Source organism: Dendropsophus ebraccatus, chromosome 1 (assembly GCF_027789765.1).
Source record: "Dendropsophus ebraccatus isolate aDenEbr1 chromosome 1, aDenEbr1.pat, whole genome shotgun sequence".
Lineage (NCBI taxonomy): Eukaryota > Metazoa > Chordata > Amphibia > Anura > Hylidae > Dendropsophus > Dendropsophus ebraccatus.
Window position 1 is genome coordinate 206,697,025 of NC_091454.1, and position 14,806 is coordinate 206,711,830.

Below are 14,806 nucleotides of genomic sequence, written 5' to 3' on the forward strand. Positions count from 1 at the left end.
CTGCTGCAGCCATAGCACACACACACAGCCTCCTGTAGCCATAGCACGCACACACACAGTCTGATGCAGCCATAGTGCGCACACACAGACTGCTGCAGCCATAGCGCACACACCAGCCTGCTGCAGCCATAGCGCACACACACACACACACACACACACAGCCTCCTGTAGCCATAGCACACACACACACAGTCTGCTGCAGCCATAGAACACTGAAGAAAAACACACAATCTTCTCCCAGAGAGAAAACACCACACTGAGGGCAGAAGTTACTGCTGCACTACTTATGTCTTCTCCTCCTCCTCTATATTACTTAGGATATCTTCATATTACACTGCTGCTCATATACAGTCATCCAGCATCCAGGAAGAGAACAGCACAGATCTCCCCCCACACAATGGACTCTTCCAGCTCAAAAACAAACTGCCAAATAGTGACCGACAACTTTTCCCCGACCCCCCTTATCTAATGGGCCCAGTGTCCTATTAGAATGTTGCTCATAAAATATATTGATGAGCAAAACTTAATTCTAATTTTTTTTAAGTTTTTTTTTTTTAAGCTGGAGTCGGAGCCGGAACATTTTTTCCGACTCCAGCCAAAACTAGCTCTAAGTCCACGATTCCAACTCCACAGCCCTGCAGGTGACCTAAAGATAGGAAGAGATACTAGGATAATGGCACCAGGGGCTACTACATGGCATAATAACTTTTTATATATTTTATACTGATCACAGCTCCTTATTTATCAATCAGATAGATGGGACTGCAAAACCATGTATATGTCATAGACAAACTTGGCGCCGTTTTCCTGTTTCAGGAGAACAGATGGGACAGAACTCAGATCCACATTTATTACATCTTTTATTTAATTTATTAAAAGCAGCTTATCGGCAGGGGGTTACCTAAGACTTGTTTATGAAGAAGAGTACTCAATAAGAAGCAGTCCAAAGTGGAGACACCCCCCCTTTTAACAATCCCACACTCCCTTACATAAGTAGTATCTCCTCTGATCACATTTAAGGTCATTCCATAATTGAACTTTTCCTATAACTTCCGCACAGTGTTCATTATTATAAGCATTACTGGGTTCTCCTTCATTCCAGACACTGTAAGAAAAGACAAGGAACGCATTGTTACAAAATCATTACAATCAGATACTCTGGGAGCATCCACTTGGTACCCTAGTCAGCTTCTTCCAGCCCCTCCAGAATATCCAGTGTTCCATTGTATGGAAAACCCTGCTTGGAGAAACTTTGCCTGGACATACTGTACCCCAGTTCCTTAGGTGATACACATAAAGCCCAAGGGGCTACAAGGTGATGGCATTTGCCATCGTCAATATCAACGGTTACATGCGATTTTGCATTTTCTTTCTCTTTCTACAATTAATACTTGTGGACATGGAGTGGGCTATGGTCCATGTAATAATGGAATACAGCAGCCAGAATTCTGAAAGGAATGGCTGCTCTGGTCGACTGGATTTGCCTCTTTATTACACAGCGATTGCAGCTGATCATCTCTGATGGGCAGACCCATAATAGGACAATACCCTTGGTGCCATCCAATTATACCTCCACCATTTTGTACCAGTGAGGTCTTTTTTTATATATAATGAAGATTTGTAGTTTCCTCTTACCTGTACGTCAGTGGCGACCCATCTGTCCACATCCACATGGTAATGTTATTGGGATCACGTTTCAGCCCTATCCAATAATTTTTTTGTGCTATGATCGGCAATAAGGACATCTGGAAACAAATAAAGACTAATGTGTTGTCTCATGAATTAGAAAACTAGGTTACTAAGCAGAGATAAAGGAACAGGGAAGTAAAGTCGTGATACAAGCACCGGTTACGGTGTCCTACATATACATATGCAGGAACTGTAGCATTGTCCCGTTAACTTGAATAAATTCAGTTCTATTATTCCAGCTCATCCCACAGATGGAGATCTGGGGAATTCGGAGACCACCACCATGAGATATCATGTTATGTCTCTGAAACCGTTCAGAAAGAATTTTTTAAAAGTGATTCACCATCTCCACTTTGAAGCAGAACAGGACACCAGGGTCTCGACAACCTTCATACCTCCTAGAGTTAGTCCCGATTTGTGGACAACTAGAATGTCGAACAGATTTCATTCTAGAATATAGTCTATTTTCTTGAATGGGACTTACCATTTCAAACTCATCCTTGATGACAACAAGGATCCCATTACGTCCTGCACAGAGCTCTTTGCTCCTTTTCCATGTTTCAAGCAACGAGGAAAAAAAATAACAATTGGATCTAATCATTTTCCATCCAAAAGGACAAGTAGTGCAAGAACCTCCCGTGATATCCACTATGAAAGAAGAAAAAGCTGTCAGGCTTTTGAATTTAGTGATCGGACATTGATTGGTTACAATGGACGTCTCAACCCGGACAGATCATGGAAGTATAAATGTTGTCAATTTTTGCTGGGGGCTTTCCCATTTAGTATTAATATTTAACCATATAAATCACCACTTATGTGGACCACCACTACATTAAAGGGATTAAAGCTGCGAAAAGTTGTGAAAAATTCTTTTTAATAAAGCCAATTCTGATAATTTTAAAACAATGGGAATTTGTTCCATTAGGTGATCATAGTCATTGGTCGTGCCTATGTTGAGTACTTAAGCATCTATTATTAGAGTAGGTGAGAGATCAGGAAGGAGCCATAAAGTCTTTCCGTACAAAGCTGATCCGCTACACTTGTTTAGAGCAGTAGTGATGGATATTATATGTGGACATTACCTTTATCTTTTAACTTTGACAGATCGCCCAGGATATTCAAAACTGAAATGATAAATCAGAAAATGATAGTGTTTACAAGTTCTCGCATCTTATAAATCTCATCTCTGTCTGATGGGTGGAGATTAGAGATGATCGAACATCGTAAAATCTTAGGTTCTATAGAACTCGAACCTTGTCATACCTTCCGCATTTGATTCCTGATTCCCGGTCCATGGGGAAGAAGGAGACAGCCCGGGTGCTATTACCTAGGCTGTATCCCAGAATTCCAGGCGGTACCCGGGCTGTCTCCTCCTTCCCCACGGACCGGGAAGGCATCAGGAATCAAATGCGGAAGGTTCAACAAGCTTTGAGTTCTATAGAACCTAAGATTTTACGATGTTCGCTCATCTCTAGTGGAGATGGGTGCTGATACCAATTTGGGCAAGCAGGTGGGACAGCAGCCGCCATAGGCATTAAAGGGATACTCTGGTATCAGAAAATTTAATTTGAATTCTACTAATAGTGTAATCACTAATAGTAATGGCTTCAGTGTGATTTTGTGTGATTTACCCCTGACAGGAAGTTGAAAATAGAAGCTCTCCGGCTCCTCCCTCTCTCTGTAGACAATGCATGTCACAGGAGGCTTGGCTGGATCTTGTCTTTTTAATCCTGCCCCCTAAGTGATGTCACCATCTCTGACCAGCCCATCCGGTGTACACCACCATCTCCCATATACTTCCGGTGTACACCGCCATCTCTTATATACTTCCAGTGTACACCGCCATCTCACATACACAGATAAATTTATATCTTTATTCGGACACTTAGGCAGAGTGAGATGTGATTACAACATGCTGCCTTCTGATAACTGATGCTACAGAAAGAGCAGACAGGGAGTAATGCAGCAGATGCTGCGACCTCAGGAATAGTACAATATTTCTACTAACCTGATATCAGATGACCCCTTTAAGTAGCAGACTGACTTGAGGGGTGGTTTCATCATTTAGATCTATGGGATATAAGACTTGAATGGAGAGAACTTTACAGGGGTCTGTCTCCTTTCTGTAGGGCATCAGTGGATGCCAAAAATATCACTGTCATTATAAGCTGATGGGAATTGTATGAGCTGATATAGCACTGCATCCTTCTGTAAGTCTCCCTTGCAGGAATAATGTTTAGATACTTACCTGATTTCCAAAGCTCTGAGACATCATTTTTCATAGCTGGATCTGATACTGGGAAAAAAATAAAGAAGGAAAACGAAATCGAAGAGAGAATATGAAATATGAATGTTTACATATTTGGCATGGGGGCTGTATACCAGATCTCGTGCAATAGGAAATTGGAACACCTGACCACAAAAACCAATGATCTTGCCTCTTCTATTACCAAAATGGCTTCTATAACATAAGAGCTTAAATCTGATCTAGTATGGCTCTTCTGTTCAACCTCCCTAGGTTTATGGGGCTTTAAATGAGGGCAGCATAAACTAGTGACAGAAATGCTGAACAGATCGGTGTATTACTTACATAATTTGGTTCAGCCATTCTCCTAATATGCAGGAGAATGGGATTCTTGCCACACCTCTCCCGCTAATGATTGACAGTTGACTGTCTATACACAGCATGGATAGATAACTGCCAAACAGCAACTGGTGGGCGGAGTTTTCTGCTTCTCATGAATATCCAGGTCTACTGAGCTCATGCACATATTGGAGAGGACTACTTATTATCCATGTTATTCAGGGGGATATCTCCGAATCAGCTGCACCGAACAATGTAAGTGATACATCTATCTCTTCAGATTCTCTGACATTAGTTTATGCTACCCTTAGCTAGGGCAGCAAAAACCTATTGACAGAGTCTCTTTAAGTTGCCTTCAATTGCTCACGGATGAATGATTATTCAGCCATCAGTTAGTGGAGCTGTTTCTGGTAGAAGGCGGCCATGTTTCTGTAATCCTGGATAATCCCTTTAAGTGTGCATTATGTGTGGAATGTTTCCTCAGATATTCACAATCCCAACCAGACATACTGTATAGATAACCCCTACACTAACAATATTTTATATCACCTGGACAAGTGTAAGGACATCTTAAAGGGGTATTCCAACCTCAGTTTGATATTACCAATTCAGATACTGAGAGTTCTTTTTTGTGTTGAATGTTTTTAGCCTTTTATGAACATTTTGCATTAATCATGTTATAATGATATTAGGAAATATTATAACATGATGTTCCTCTATATATGATTTATATGTGGTACTACGTTTTAAGGTACTTACCGTTGTATTTCAGAACTGAGAGGTCATCATTCACAGTGGAATCTGGAAAAAAAAGAGAGAGTTCAAAAATGATGGCGCAAAAGTCAGGGGAATCTAGCAACTAGGATGAAGGTGCCTCCATGACTTTATAGGGGAGGAGGCAATCAACACGATGACCTATGTGATTGACAGAAGTATTGAAGCAGAGTAGTGATAGAAAAGAGCGTTCTGGTGAGAGGTGGCTGTATCCTTGGTAAGATAATGTCTGACACAAAGATCTGTGCAGGGTAAGGTTTATTGTCTGTGTGTAATCATTTTTATTGATATGATGTATTATATAGTTCCCAAATAATACTGTTCCCAAGTAACATTGCCATATGGCCATATAATACTACCAGGCTGTTGCCACTTTCCAATAGCTATCAATAACTTATGGCACAGGGTGTAAGCTTTAGTTGCCAAAGCCACCGAGGCACCTTGCTGCACCTTTAGTAGAGGGTACATGTGAGAAGTGTCGGACTGGCGTATCTGGGGCCCACCAGAGGAAATGATGCTGGGGGCCCACTAATGAACAACCAGTGAGAAACGACATATCAGTCAGTGTTTGTGCAGGTTCTAAAGCTGGGGGCCCACCGGAGGATTCTCCAGTCCTCCAATGGACCAGTCCGACACTGGATGTGAGACACCTTCTGTGCATAAACATAAAAGAAACTAGACAGGACACCACATTAACTACTACATAAGGGGCAAAACTCAGCACCAAATTGGTTTGTATGCCCCATTATACATCTACATCTTTATGATACTTACAATTTCCAAACAGGAGTCCAGTGAGGATCCCCTGGATGATGAATATGATGCACAATGTAACCACTAGAGCTAGGATGATCCAGCCTTGGCTTTTCTTTGCACGGCCAACTGGTTTAAATACAGGGGAGAGACACAACGTATTCACTATATAGAACTGAGTTCAAGTCTATGACGTTATCCAAAGAACCATAAGTATAAACATATTGTGTTCCATCTACTGGATCTATAATAGTTGTCACAAAATTGTTAAAAAAAAAAACAGAACACATGTAGGTGTGAACAGAGCCTGGGAAAGATGACAATACTATCCCTCGCTTGATATCTTTAGGGAACCCTCAAAATTCTTAGAGACCCCCACAACTTGGCTCCATTCACTTCAATGAAAATGAGCTGTAATACCAGACAAAAACTGATGACAAGAGTAGCGCTTATTTTAAGAAAGGAGCCATGTTTTTCAATTCCTTCAAACTCCCTAAAGAATAGGGGGTTAATGGGGTTTAGGTTTCACCTGTGTAGCTAAAAAATGTCTCATTGAAGTTAGATGAAGATGCATCCATATCTAGGTGGAATGAAAAGAAGAAATTACCAGTTTATGCTTAACTCTTTTATCATTGCATTGGCTGCAGGAATTTATACTTAGCAAAAGTATTCCTCTTCAAAGGTGGCATTACCCAGTGATCAGATGGGGGAAGAAGCTGATGCGTTGTCCAGAAATGATGATGGTAAGGAAACAATAGAGAGGAATATTAAGCATAGATCAGGAATAGAGATGAGGTACCTGGACTGAACCCAAACCTGGACTCGAATTCAGACCCCATCGAAATCAATGGGTGCCCAACTTTTTGGGTCCAAAAGGCTACAGTCTGTTCCCCGGGGGGGGAAGGGGGTTAAGTGAAGATGCATAGCATACGCACTTAACCTCCTGGGGATTACTGTACCTGTACACTGTGCTCTGTTGGGGGGGGGGGGGGTAAACTTACCTCCTGGGCTCCCAGGCTTCCAGAATGCAGCATCTTCTATCTTTGCCAGGTTCATTCCATCATTTGCAATTAGCCAATCAGTAGCTGCAGCCGTTCATTGGCTGAGCAGAGACTCTTGTAGTTTCCGCTCAGCCAATTAGCGTTTGCAGTGGTGTCCCGTGTCAAGGATGCATAGCAACTGCACTTATTCGCCTGGGGGATGGACTGTTCAGTCAGGCTCCCAGGGGGTTAAGTGGAGATGCATAGCACCCCCACTTAATGCCCTTGGGGCCAGAAAGTGCTACATCTGCTGTACTGAGAACACTGTCCCCATCCCAGCAAGGAAAGGATTAAGTCACAGTGCACTTAGCACAGCAGATGGAGCACAGTCTGGCTCCCAGCGGGTTAAGTAGGGATGCATACTCTTCAGATGTTGCATACTCTAAAAAGGCAGAAAAATGGTCAAAATGATGGGTGTTCTGCCTTAGCTTTTTTTGTCTCTCCTTTTTGTTTTGCAGATATCGGTATCCTGAGGACTATGTCGGATTCAGATTTTTATTTTCAATAAAATGGCCAATGAGGAGTGTGGGAATGTTTTTATTTCAATAAAAAATTCTATTGTGTATTGTATTTTTATGCACTTTACAGGTTTAGTCGTGGAAGCTGTGTTATACCCGGGGCTTAGTTTTAGCCCCTAAAATAGCTAACTGTAACCCTCTACATTTTTACCCAGTCCCCACCACCATAGGGGTACTGGGAAGGGTCAGGTACCACTAGTCCTATCCTTATATTACTAGGCTGCCGCTGTTAGTTTTTAGTCTGTTTTGGAAAAGAGGGGGAATCCTACATTTTTTTTAACTAAATAGTTAAAAAAGAAAAAAAAAACACAAAGGATTCTCCCTCTTTTCCAAAACCAAACAGGTAAAAAAAAAAACTAACAGCAGCAGCCTAGTAATACCAGGGTGGGAGGGGCCATTTATTTTGGATCTCCCCAGCCTAATATTACCGCCTGCTACATCTCAGGGTTTTTTTTAATTGATTGAAATAAAAAAAACACTTCCACACCCCTCATTAACCCCTTGACGACCATGGGTATACATTTATGATCTCAGCGCCTGGGTCTTAACGCAAGAGGGCATAAATGTACGCCCTACTGGGAGATGAGCTTGCTTCAAAGCATGTAAGGACATCACCATCACTGATGGGCCGCCGCCAATAACCCCTTAAACACTGTGACCGTAGCGTTTAAGTGTGAGTGACAGGAGCTGTTCCTGTGACTTACCAATCTGAAACCCCATAGCGGTCCTCCGAAAATCTTGAGGGGTTAGCTTTGCCCAGTTGTGCAACTCTGGGTCTCGTGCTACCAAACCTGACACTTGCTGGACTTGTTTGGCATAAGGCGGTTTATATCTTATCTCTCTTAACCGTGAGTGCAAGGTTCTTCTTCTTCTACACCAAGGTACCCAAACCATCCCTGTACTGTACTATTAGGCAAGGACCCAGGGCAACCCCTGTACCTGTCTTTTCTCAAGCAACACATTCTTTTTACCTACTATTTTCTACCTGCTACCTCAACACATAAGCAGCACCTAAGCTCCCACCGCTCCCTCCCATTCAGACACTGCAGGAAACTGAGCAAGACGAACTGGGCCTAAGGAGCTAATGGAGCTTAATTGCAAACCACACCTGAACTGGAGACGAGAGGGGGAAGAGTGGCCATGTTTTTGTAGCGCCGGATAACCCCTTTAAGTCCTGGACTCTGTTCTTATCCTGCACCCACACACTTGTGTTTCCCTTACAAAGCCTAGGGCCAGTGTGTCGGGGGTTGGGTATCACCACTCCTGGCCACCGTGACATGTGTCCCTGGAAACCACCGACTAGCCCACTGCTGTTATCAGCTAGCAACCCCTCGGTCACAGCATTGAGGCACACTGAGGGTTTTAAATAGGTCACTACTTTAAAGGGGTACTCTTGGGAAAATATTTTTCTTTGAAATGAACTGGTTTCAAAAAGTTATATAGATTTGTAACTTCTATTTAAAAAAATATCCATTCTTTTCATATTTATCAGGTGCTGTATGTCCTGCAGGAAATGGTGTATTCTTTCCAGTCTGACACAGTGCTCTCTGTTGCCACCTCTGTCTATGTCAGGAACTGTCCAGAGTAGTGGCAAATCCCCATAGAAACCTCTCCTGCTCTCGACAGTTCCTGACATAGACAAAGGTGGCAGCAGAGAGCACTGTGTCAGACTGAAAAGAACATACCACTTCCTGCAGGACAAACAGCAGGTGATAAGTACTGGAAAAATGTTGATTTTTGTAATAGAAGTAAATTACAAATCTAAATAACTTTCTGAAACCAGTTAATTTGAAAGAAAAAGTTTTTAGCTGGACAACCCCTTTAAGACTAGGACAAGGACAGCAGATCTCATCAACTAAGGCTACTAGCTTCTTCTCATGAATCATCTTCCTATTGACACCTTGGAGCCATGAACCTTGTCCCAGAATCCATTGTGCAGTCATGGACAGTAAGTGACCTTGTTATTTCCTGTTTAGTATGATACCAGCCCCCTTGCCCTTTGGGACCTTTCTGCAGAATATAGCATGGTTAGCAAAACCAGAACACAATAATGATGGGAATTGGAAGAAAATATAACTAAATAGCCTCAATAAAGAAGGTAGGAGACACATGGCCAGGGGTCACATCAGGAAATTCCTATTTCTGTACTGTTCACTTCTAGACATTATAGGGAGCACAGATAATAATACTGTAGAATACAGAGTTTATCATTTTCAATACTGGTAATATATAAACATTATGGAGGAGCATTTATCAAACATGGTGTAAAGTAGAATTGGCCCAGTTGCCCCTAGCAACCAATCAGATTCCACCTTTCATTCCTCACAGACGCTTTGGAATATGAAAGGTGGAATCTGATTGGTTGCTAGGGGCAACTGAGCCAATTCTACTTTACACCATGTTTGATAAATCTCCCTCATGTTCTTTTTTAGGCTCTGTTCACACTATGTATAACAGAACTAAGTATGACAGAACAGCCGGTGTTACTGAAGATCATCCTGGCCGGTACTGCAGTACTGTCCGATGATCTTCACTTCTGGTGAATTCGGATGCGGGCGCCCACATTCCAATTCACCACGACTTCATTACGCTCCATTGTGTAAATTGACATTGTCTTTTGCGACCTCTATTCAGTGCATATACTATAGGGGAGATTTATCAAACATGGTATAAAGTGAAACTGGCTCAGTTGCCCCTAGCAACCAATCAGATTCCACCTTTCATTCCTCACAGACTCTTTGGAAAATGAAAGGTGGAATCTGATTGGTTGCTAGGGGCAACTGAGCCAGTTTCACTTCACACCATGTTTGATAAATCTCCCCCTATGTGTATACGCTCCAGCCGGGATTCCATTTATTCCCATACAAGGGATGTGTTGTATAAATCACGGCCGTTGGTCCAAAATGCAACAACGGCCATGATTTATACAACACATACGTTGTGTGAACATGGCCCTACTTAGTATCTTAGGCTATTCCCAAAGATAAAGAAGTCCTTGCTGTGGGCTAATGGAGTTCAAAGGATAGAAACTTTAATTCACAGATAAAAAGTGTAAGGGCCCTATTCCACAGTAACGATAATCGGCCCGATATGGCCTATTATCGCTCGGTGAAATAGAGAGAACGATCAGCCGCTGATCGTGTCATCGGCTGATCGTTTGTTTAGGGCCAGACCTAAAATCATCGTTCCCCCACCGCGCATCGCTACGGTTGAATAGAGGTGTGCAGAGGGCGATTTGAGAAGCAGCAGCATACATCACCTGTCAGGTCTTCTCCTCCACTCTGTCTTCCTCCCCGGGTCCCATGCGCTCTAGCTTCAGAATGGACTGTCAGCTGACGGAGCGGTCAGCCAATCACAGGCCGGGACCCCCGCGGCCTGTGATTGGCTGAGTGGCCTGTCAGCTGACAGGCCATTCTGAAGCTAGAGTGCGCGGGACCCGGGGAGGAAGACAGAGCGAAGGAGAAGACCTGACAGGTGATGTATGCTGCAAGGACATCGGTAACAATGTCCCTGCAGCCCTCGTTCAACGATCATCGGGCCGTGAAATAGGCCCAGTAAACAAGCGGCGATCTAGCAGATCGACGCTCGTTTACATTGTTGATCAGGCCCTCCTCGGCCCGTGAAATAGTACCCTAAGGGAGGCATTTATTAAGTCCGGCGTTTTTTACGCCGGACGTAAAAATGCCCCCGCAGCTCCGGCGCTACGGAGATTTATGTAGAGGCGGACTGCCGCCGAAAACCTACGCCAGCTGAGGACTGGAGTAGGTTTTCGGCGTACATTTTGGCGGAACGGATGGTAAATCGCGCGGACTCTGAGTCCGCGCCCTCCGTTCCGCCCACTTTCCGCCCCTTTTCCGCCCCCTTTCCGCCCCCTGGCGTACTCGGCGGAAAGTGCCGATTTGCGAATATTTTATTCGCAAATCGGCCATTTGCGTATAAAAAAATACGCAAATCGTCACTTTCCGCCGAAAATCATCCGTTCGCCGGATGATACATGTGGCCCTAAGTGTCCTAAAGGGTTTTCTTCGAAAAGCAGCAGCATCCTTTCCCTCAGGTTGTGTGTGGTATTACACCTGAACTCTATTCACTTCAATGGAAGTGAGCTGCAATACCACACCCAAACTGAACACATGAGTGGTGTTGTTTTAAGAAGATGTTTTTCTTCTCCCATATAACGCCTATATTGATTAAATACACTTGCATAATTATTCTAGCTCTAACTCACCATTGGGTTCTACTCCTCATACAGTCTCCATTCATATCTGAACCTGCATTTATACTGCCACCCTTGCTGTTACCTGTATTGGATTCATCCAGTGATCGCTCATCAAAATTCTTCATTGTGTCCAATGTTAGTGTCTCCCCTGACTCTCACTGTCTTCTGTATGAAGGATTACGCTCACCTCCGCACTACAAATACATCACATGCCCCAATTCATGGCCATTCGCTCCTCGTACTTCCTGTGAGCCAGGAAAATAACAGAAGAGCAGATAAAGTAAGCTCAAGTCAGCTAAAATCTGTGGACCAACAGAGCTTATCCTCCGGTGCTATAGCCTATAACATACTAGGAGGAGGGTAGGGAGGTTTTCATCATTCCTATATCTTTTTATTTATTTATTTTAGAATAAAACTTCTTTTATTAAACATTATTGTAACATTTAAAGGACATGTAAACCTTAAAGATCCAAACAGCTATAAAAAAAATAAAAATGAATTAAAAATAATAACATTTTCTCACCCTTTTCCAGGCCGCCCGCTCTCCACCACTGTCAACTATATTTAAACATCTGGTAACGTGCCGTTCCTGCCTAAAATGGAAGGAATAGAGGTGCTGCCAATGTTTTCTTTTTTTTTTCTGTTGAACGTGGAGTGGGGGGGCGGCTACCACCTTTTGGCTTGCACTCCATCATGTCCCAAGAGTGCTTTAAAAAGAGATGATTTGGATCCTTTCAGCCCAGTTGTAGGCTTGTTCAGCCCAGGAAAGGCCATTGCGAGTATGAAAATGCTAGAGTAGGGACCATGTCTCTGAGGACACCTAAATGTGGCGACATGGTACACTCTTTTTGATCAAATAGTTTGCTAAGATCCTCACTTTTCAATATCTACAGGGCAGGTTTTTATCGTGTGTACACTCCATGGGGGACATGTATCATCCGGCGTACGGATGATTTTCGGCGGAAAGTGCCGATTTGCGCATTATTTTATTCGCAAATGGCCGATTTGTGAATAAAATATTTGCAAATCGGCACTTTACGCCAAGTACGCCAGGGGGCGGGGAGGGGGTGGGAAGAGTCCGAGCGATTCACCATCCGTTCCGCCAAAAGATACGCCGAAAACCTACTCCAGTCCTCAGCTGACGTAGGTTTTCGACCGTGCGCACCGGAGCGCACGGGATTTATGTAGAGGCAGTCCGCCTCTACATAAATTCCTGTAGCGCTGGAGATGCGGGGACATTTTTAAGTCCGGCGTAAAAAACGCCGGACTTAATAAATGTCCCCCCATGTGTACACCTCTCACCAGCCACTGTATCCTGTGTTACTACAGGAGGTGCTGACCTGGTATATAGTAAGGACCAGTCCCACAATGGTTATAGTTTTTTTGTTTTCAGAATTGAACCCATTGTAATATTATTGACTGGGGGATTACCTACAGAGGGTTACTTACATGGGGGGAGCTACCTGCAGGTGAATTACCCATATGGGCATTACTCTTTACTGGGATGGGGGTAACTATCAGGGGGTGCGCCTACATTGGGAATTATTGCCACCAGGGATACAAGTCATCATTGCAGAGGCTGTGAACATCTGGTGTTTACCGCAATATGGTAACCTGGAGCGGGCAATGAGTATAGCTATCTCCTACATAAGAAGTCTCCAGTAAAATAAATGGCGCATGGTAGGGTGATAACCCAGGGTCTTCAAGTGGTTTAACAGGAGCTAGGATGTTGCGGTACCATTGCAACACTTGTCACAGGCCCGAAGTGGTAGATGGCGCTCCATGGGACCCAACAGACACCCGTGTAAGAGTCCCTATTACCCCCTCGTGCAGTGCCATACTACAGGACTTACATGCAGAGAGTCAGAGGTAGTTTACTGGAACAGTCCTTGAAGGCACAGTACAGTCAGTACAAGAACTTCGCTCACAAGGTGCGATTTTAGTTTGAGAAATCGTTTTGTTAGTTGTTCCCTTTGGAAGGTGGAAGGTGTTTGGAATCACTGCGGTGGCAGGTAGACTTAGTTTAGACATACGTGGGCTTGGAAAGTCTCTTTATAGGGTGAATTTAGTAAGACTTGGCAATATGATACAGAATGTTCAGGTGCCTAGCCCTCTGGAGTCTACAAGCAACGGCTCCACCTGGAGGAAAATGAAGGCGCCACACATGTAGTGAACTGTATCCTACACAATAGAACAGGGGGAAAAAAAGTAAAGACATCTATTGAACTGTCCGGTCTGCTATCCAGTATTTAAAGGAGAAATCCATCTACCACTCTAAACAATACATTGGAGAGGGTTTTTTGGCAGGAAAGTCTTTCTGATACCCTAATGCTGATTCATGTGTAATGATAATCTCCTTCATTTCCAGTAACTCCTCTCATCAGCCATTGTGTCCTGTGTTACTATAGGAGGTGCTGACTTGGTATATAGTAAAGACCTATCCCACAATGGTTATAGTTTGGGGGGGGGGGAGGTATTCAACCCTAATAAATATTCATACCAGGGGTTTAAGTAGCTTTAGGTGGTGGCGAATAGATAGACCTTAATGCCTGAAGACCTATCTCCTACATAAGAAGACACCAGTATTACAATAAGGGGGGGGGGCATTAGGTGGGGACCTTGTTATCTATTTAACATTGGGGTCCAGAGGCTTTAAAGGGGTATTCCACCAAAAAACTAAAAAATGAGCCCCCTGAGTATTTTGAGCCATCTCCTGTCTTTCTAGCTGCCGCCGATCCTGAGCTGCAAGTTTTTCTAAAAGCCGGTCTATATCCAAGATGGCGCCAGCCAGAAAACTACACTTCCCAGCATGCATTGCACCTCAGAGCCAGCTGACAGGTGTCTGCCTCATATTGTAGTATCTGCCCATCGCTGGCTTAATCTGCTTCTGGGAATACTTAATACTGGGAATCTGTCAGCTCTCTATCATGCTTAGAGTTGTAAACATGGTTAGATAGTAAATAAAATATATGATATCTCTCTCTTAGCTGATGGCTGTTTTTAAAGTTATAAAATCATGTTTTACTTCCAAGCTCAAGTATCATAGAGGCTGGGCTGAACTGCAGCATGCACCCATCCTCCCTCCCTGTATTGCATGATCGATGTACATAATGTGGCTGAGGCTGGTAAATCAATCATGCAGGGAGGGGTGGGGGAGTGAGGAAGGGTGCATGCTGCAGCTCAGCACAGTCTCTATGACTCTTGAGCTTGGAAGTAAAACAGAATTTTATAA

General features: G+C 43.5%; 1 protein-coding gene and 1 long non-coding RNA gene across 2 annotated transcripts; one reads left to right on the top strand and one right to left on the bottom strand.

Moving 5' to 3' along the window:
- Positions 1-843: 843 nt before the first annotated feature.
- LOC138767850 (C-type lectin-like) lies at positions 844-11,817 on the bottom strand. The gene is made up of 8 exons (XM_069945682.1): positions 11,657-11,817; positions 5,822-5,929; positions 5,033-5,074; positions 3,938-3,985; positions 2,772-2,813; positions 2,174-2,337; positions 1,636-1,745; positions 844-1,105 (listed from the first exon to the last, which is right to left on the bottom strand). The coding sequence occupies exons 1-8, from the start codon at positions 11,697-11,699 to the stop codon at positions 967-969; spliced, it is 696 nt and encodes a 231-aa protein (XP_069801783.1). The 5' UTR covers positions 11,700-11,817; the 3' UTR covers positions 844-966.
- LOC138767858 (uncharacterized) lies at positions 5,056-7,371 on the top strand. Its single transcript, XR_011358861.1, has 3 exons — positions 5,056-5,298; positions 6,448-6,543; positions 7,299-7,371. It is a non-coding gene; the product is annotated as an uncharacterized lncRNA (long non-coding RNA).
- Positions 11,818-14,806: the final 2,989 nt, after the last annotated feature.

Coding starts and splice junctions, on each gene's coding strand:
- LOC138767850 (XM_069945682.1), bottom strand. CDS start 11,699: ATGAAGAATTTTGATGAGCGATCACTGGATGAATCCAATACAG. Junction 2,814..3,937: donor CTCAGAGCTTTGGAAATCAG/GTAAGTATCTAA, acceptor TTATCATTTCAG/TTTTGAATATCCTGGGCGAT. Junction 2,338..2,771: donor GTCAAAGTTAAAAGATAAAG/GTAATGTCCACA, acceptor CTTCTTTCATAG/TGGATATCACGGGAGGTTCT.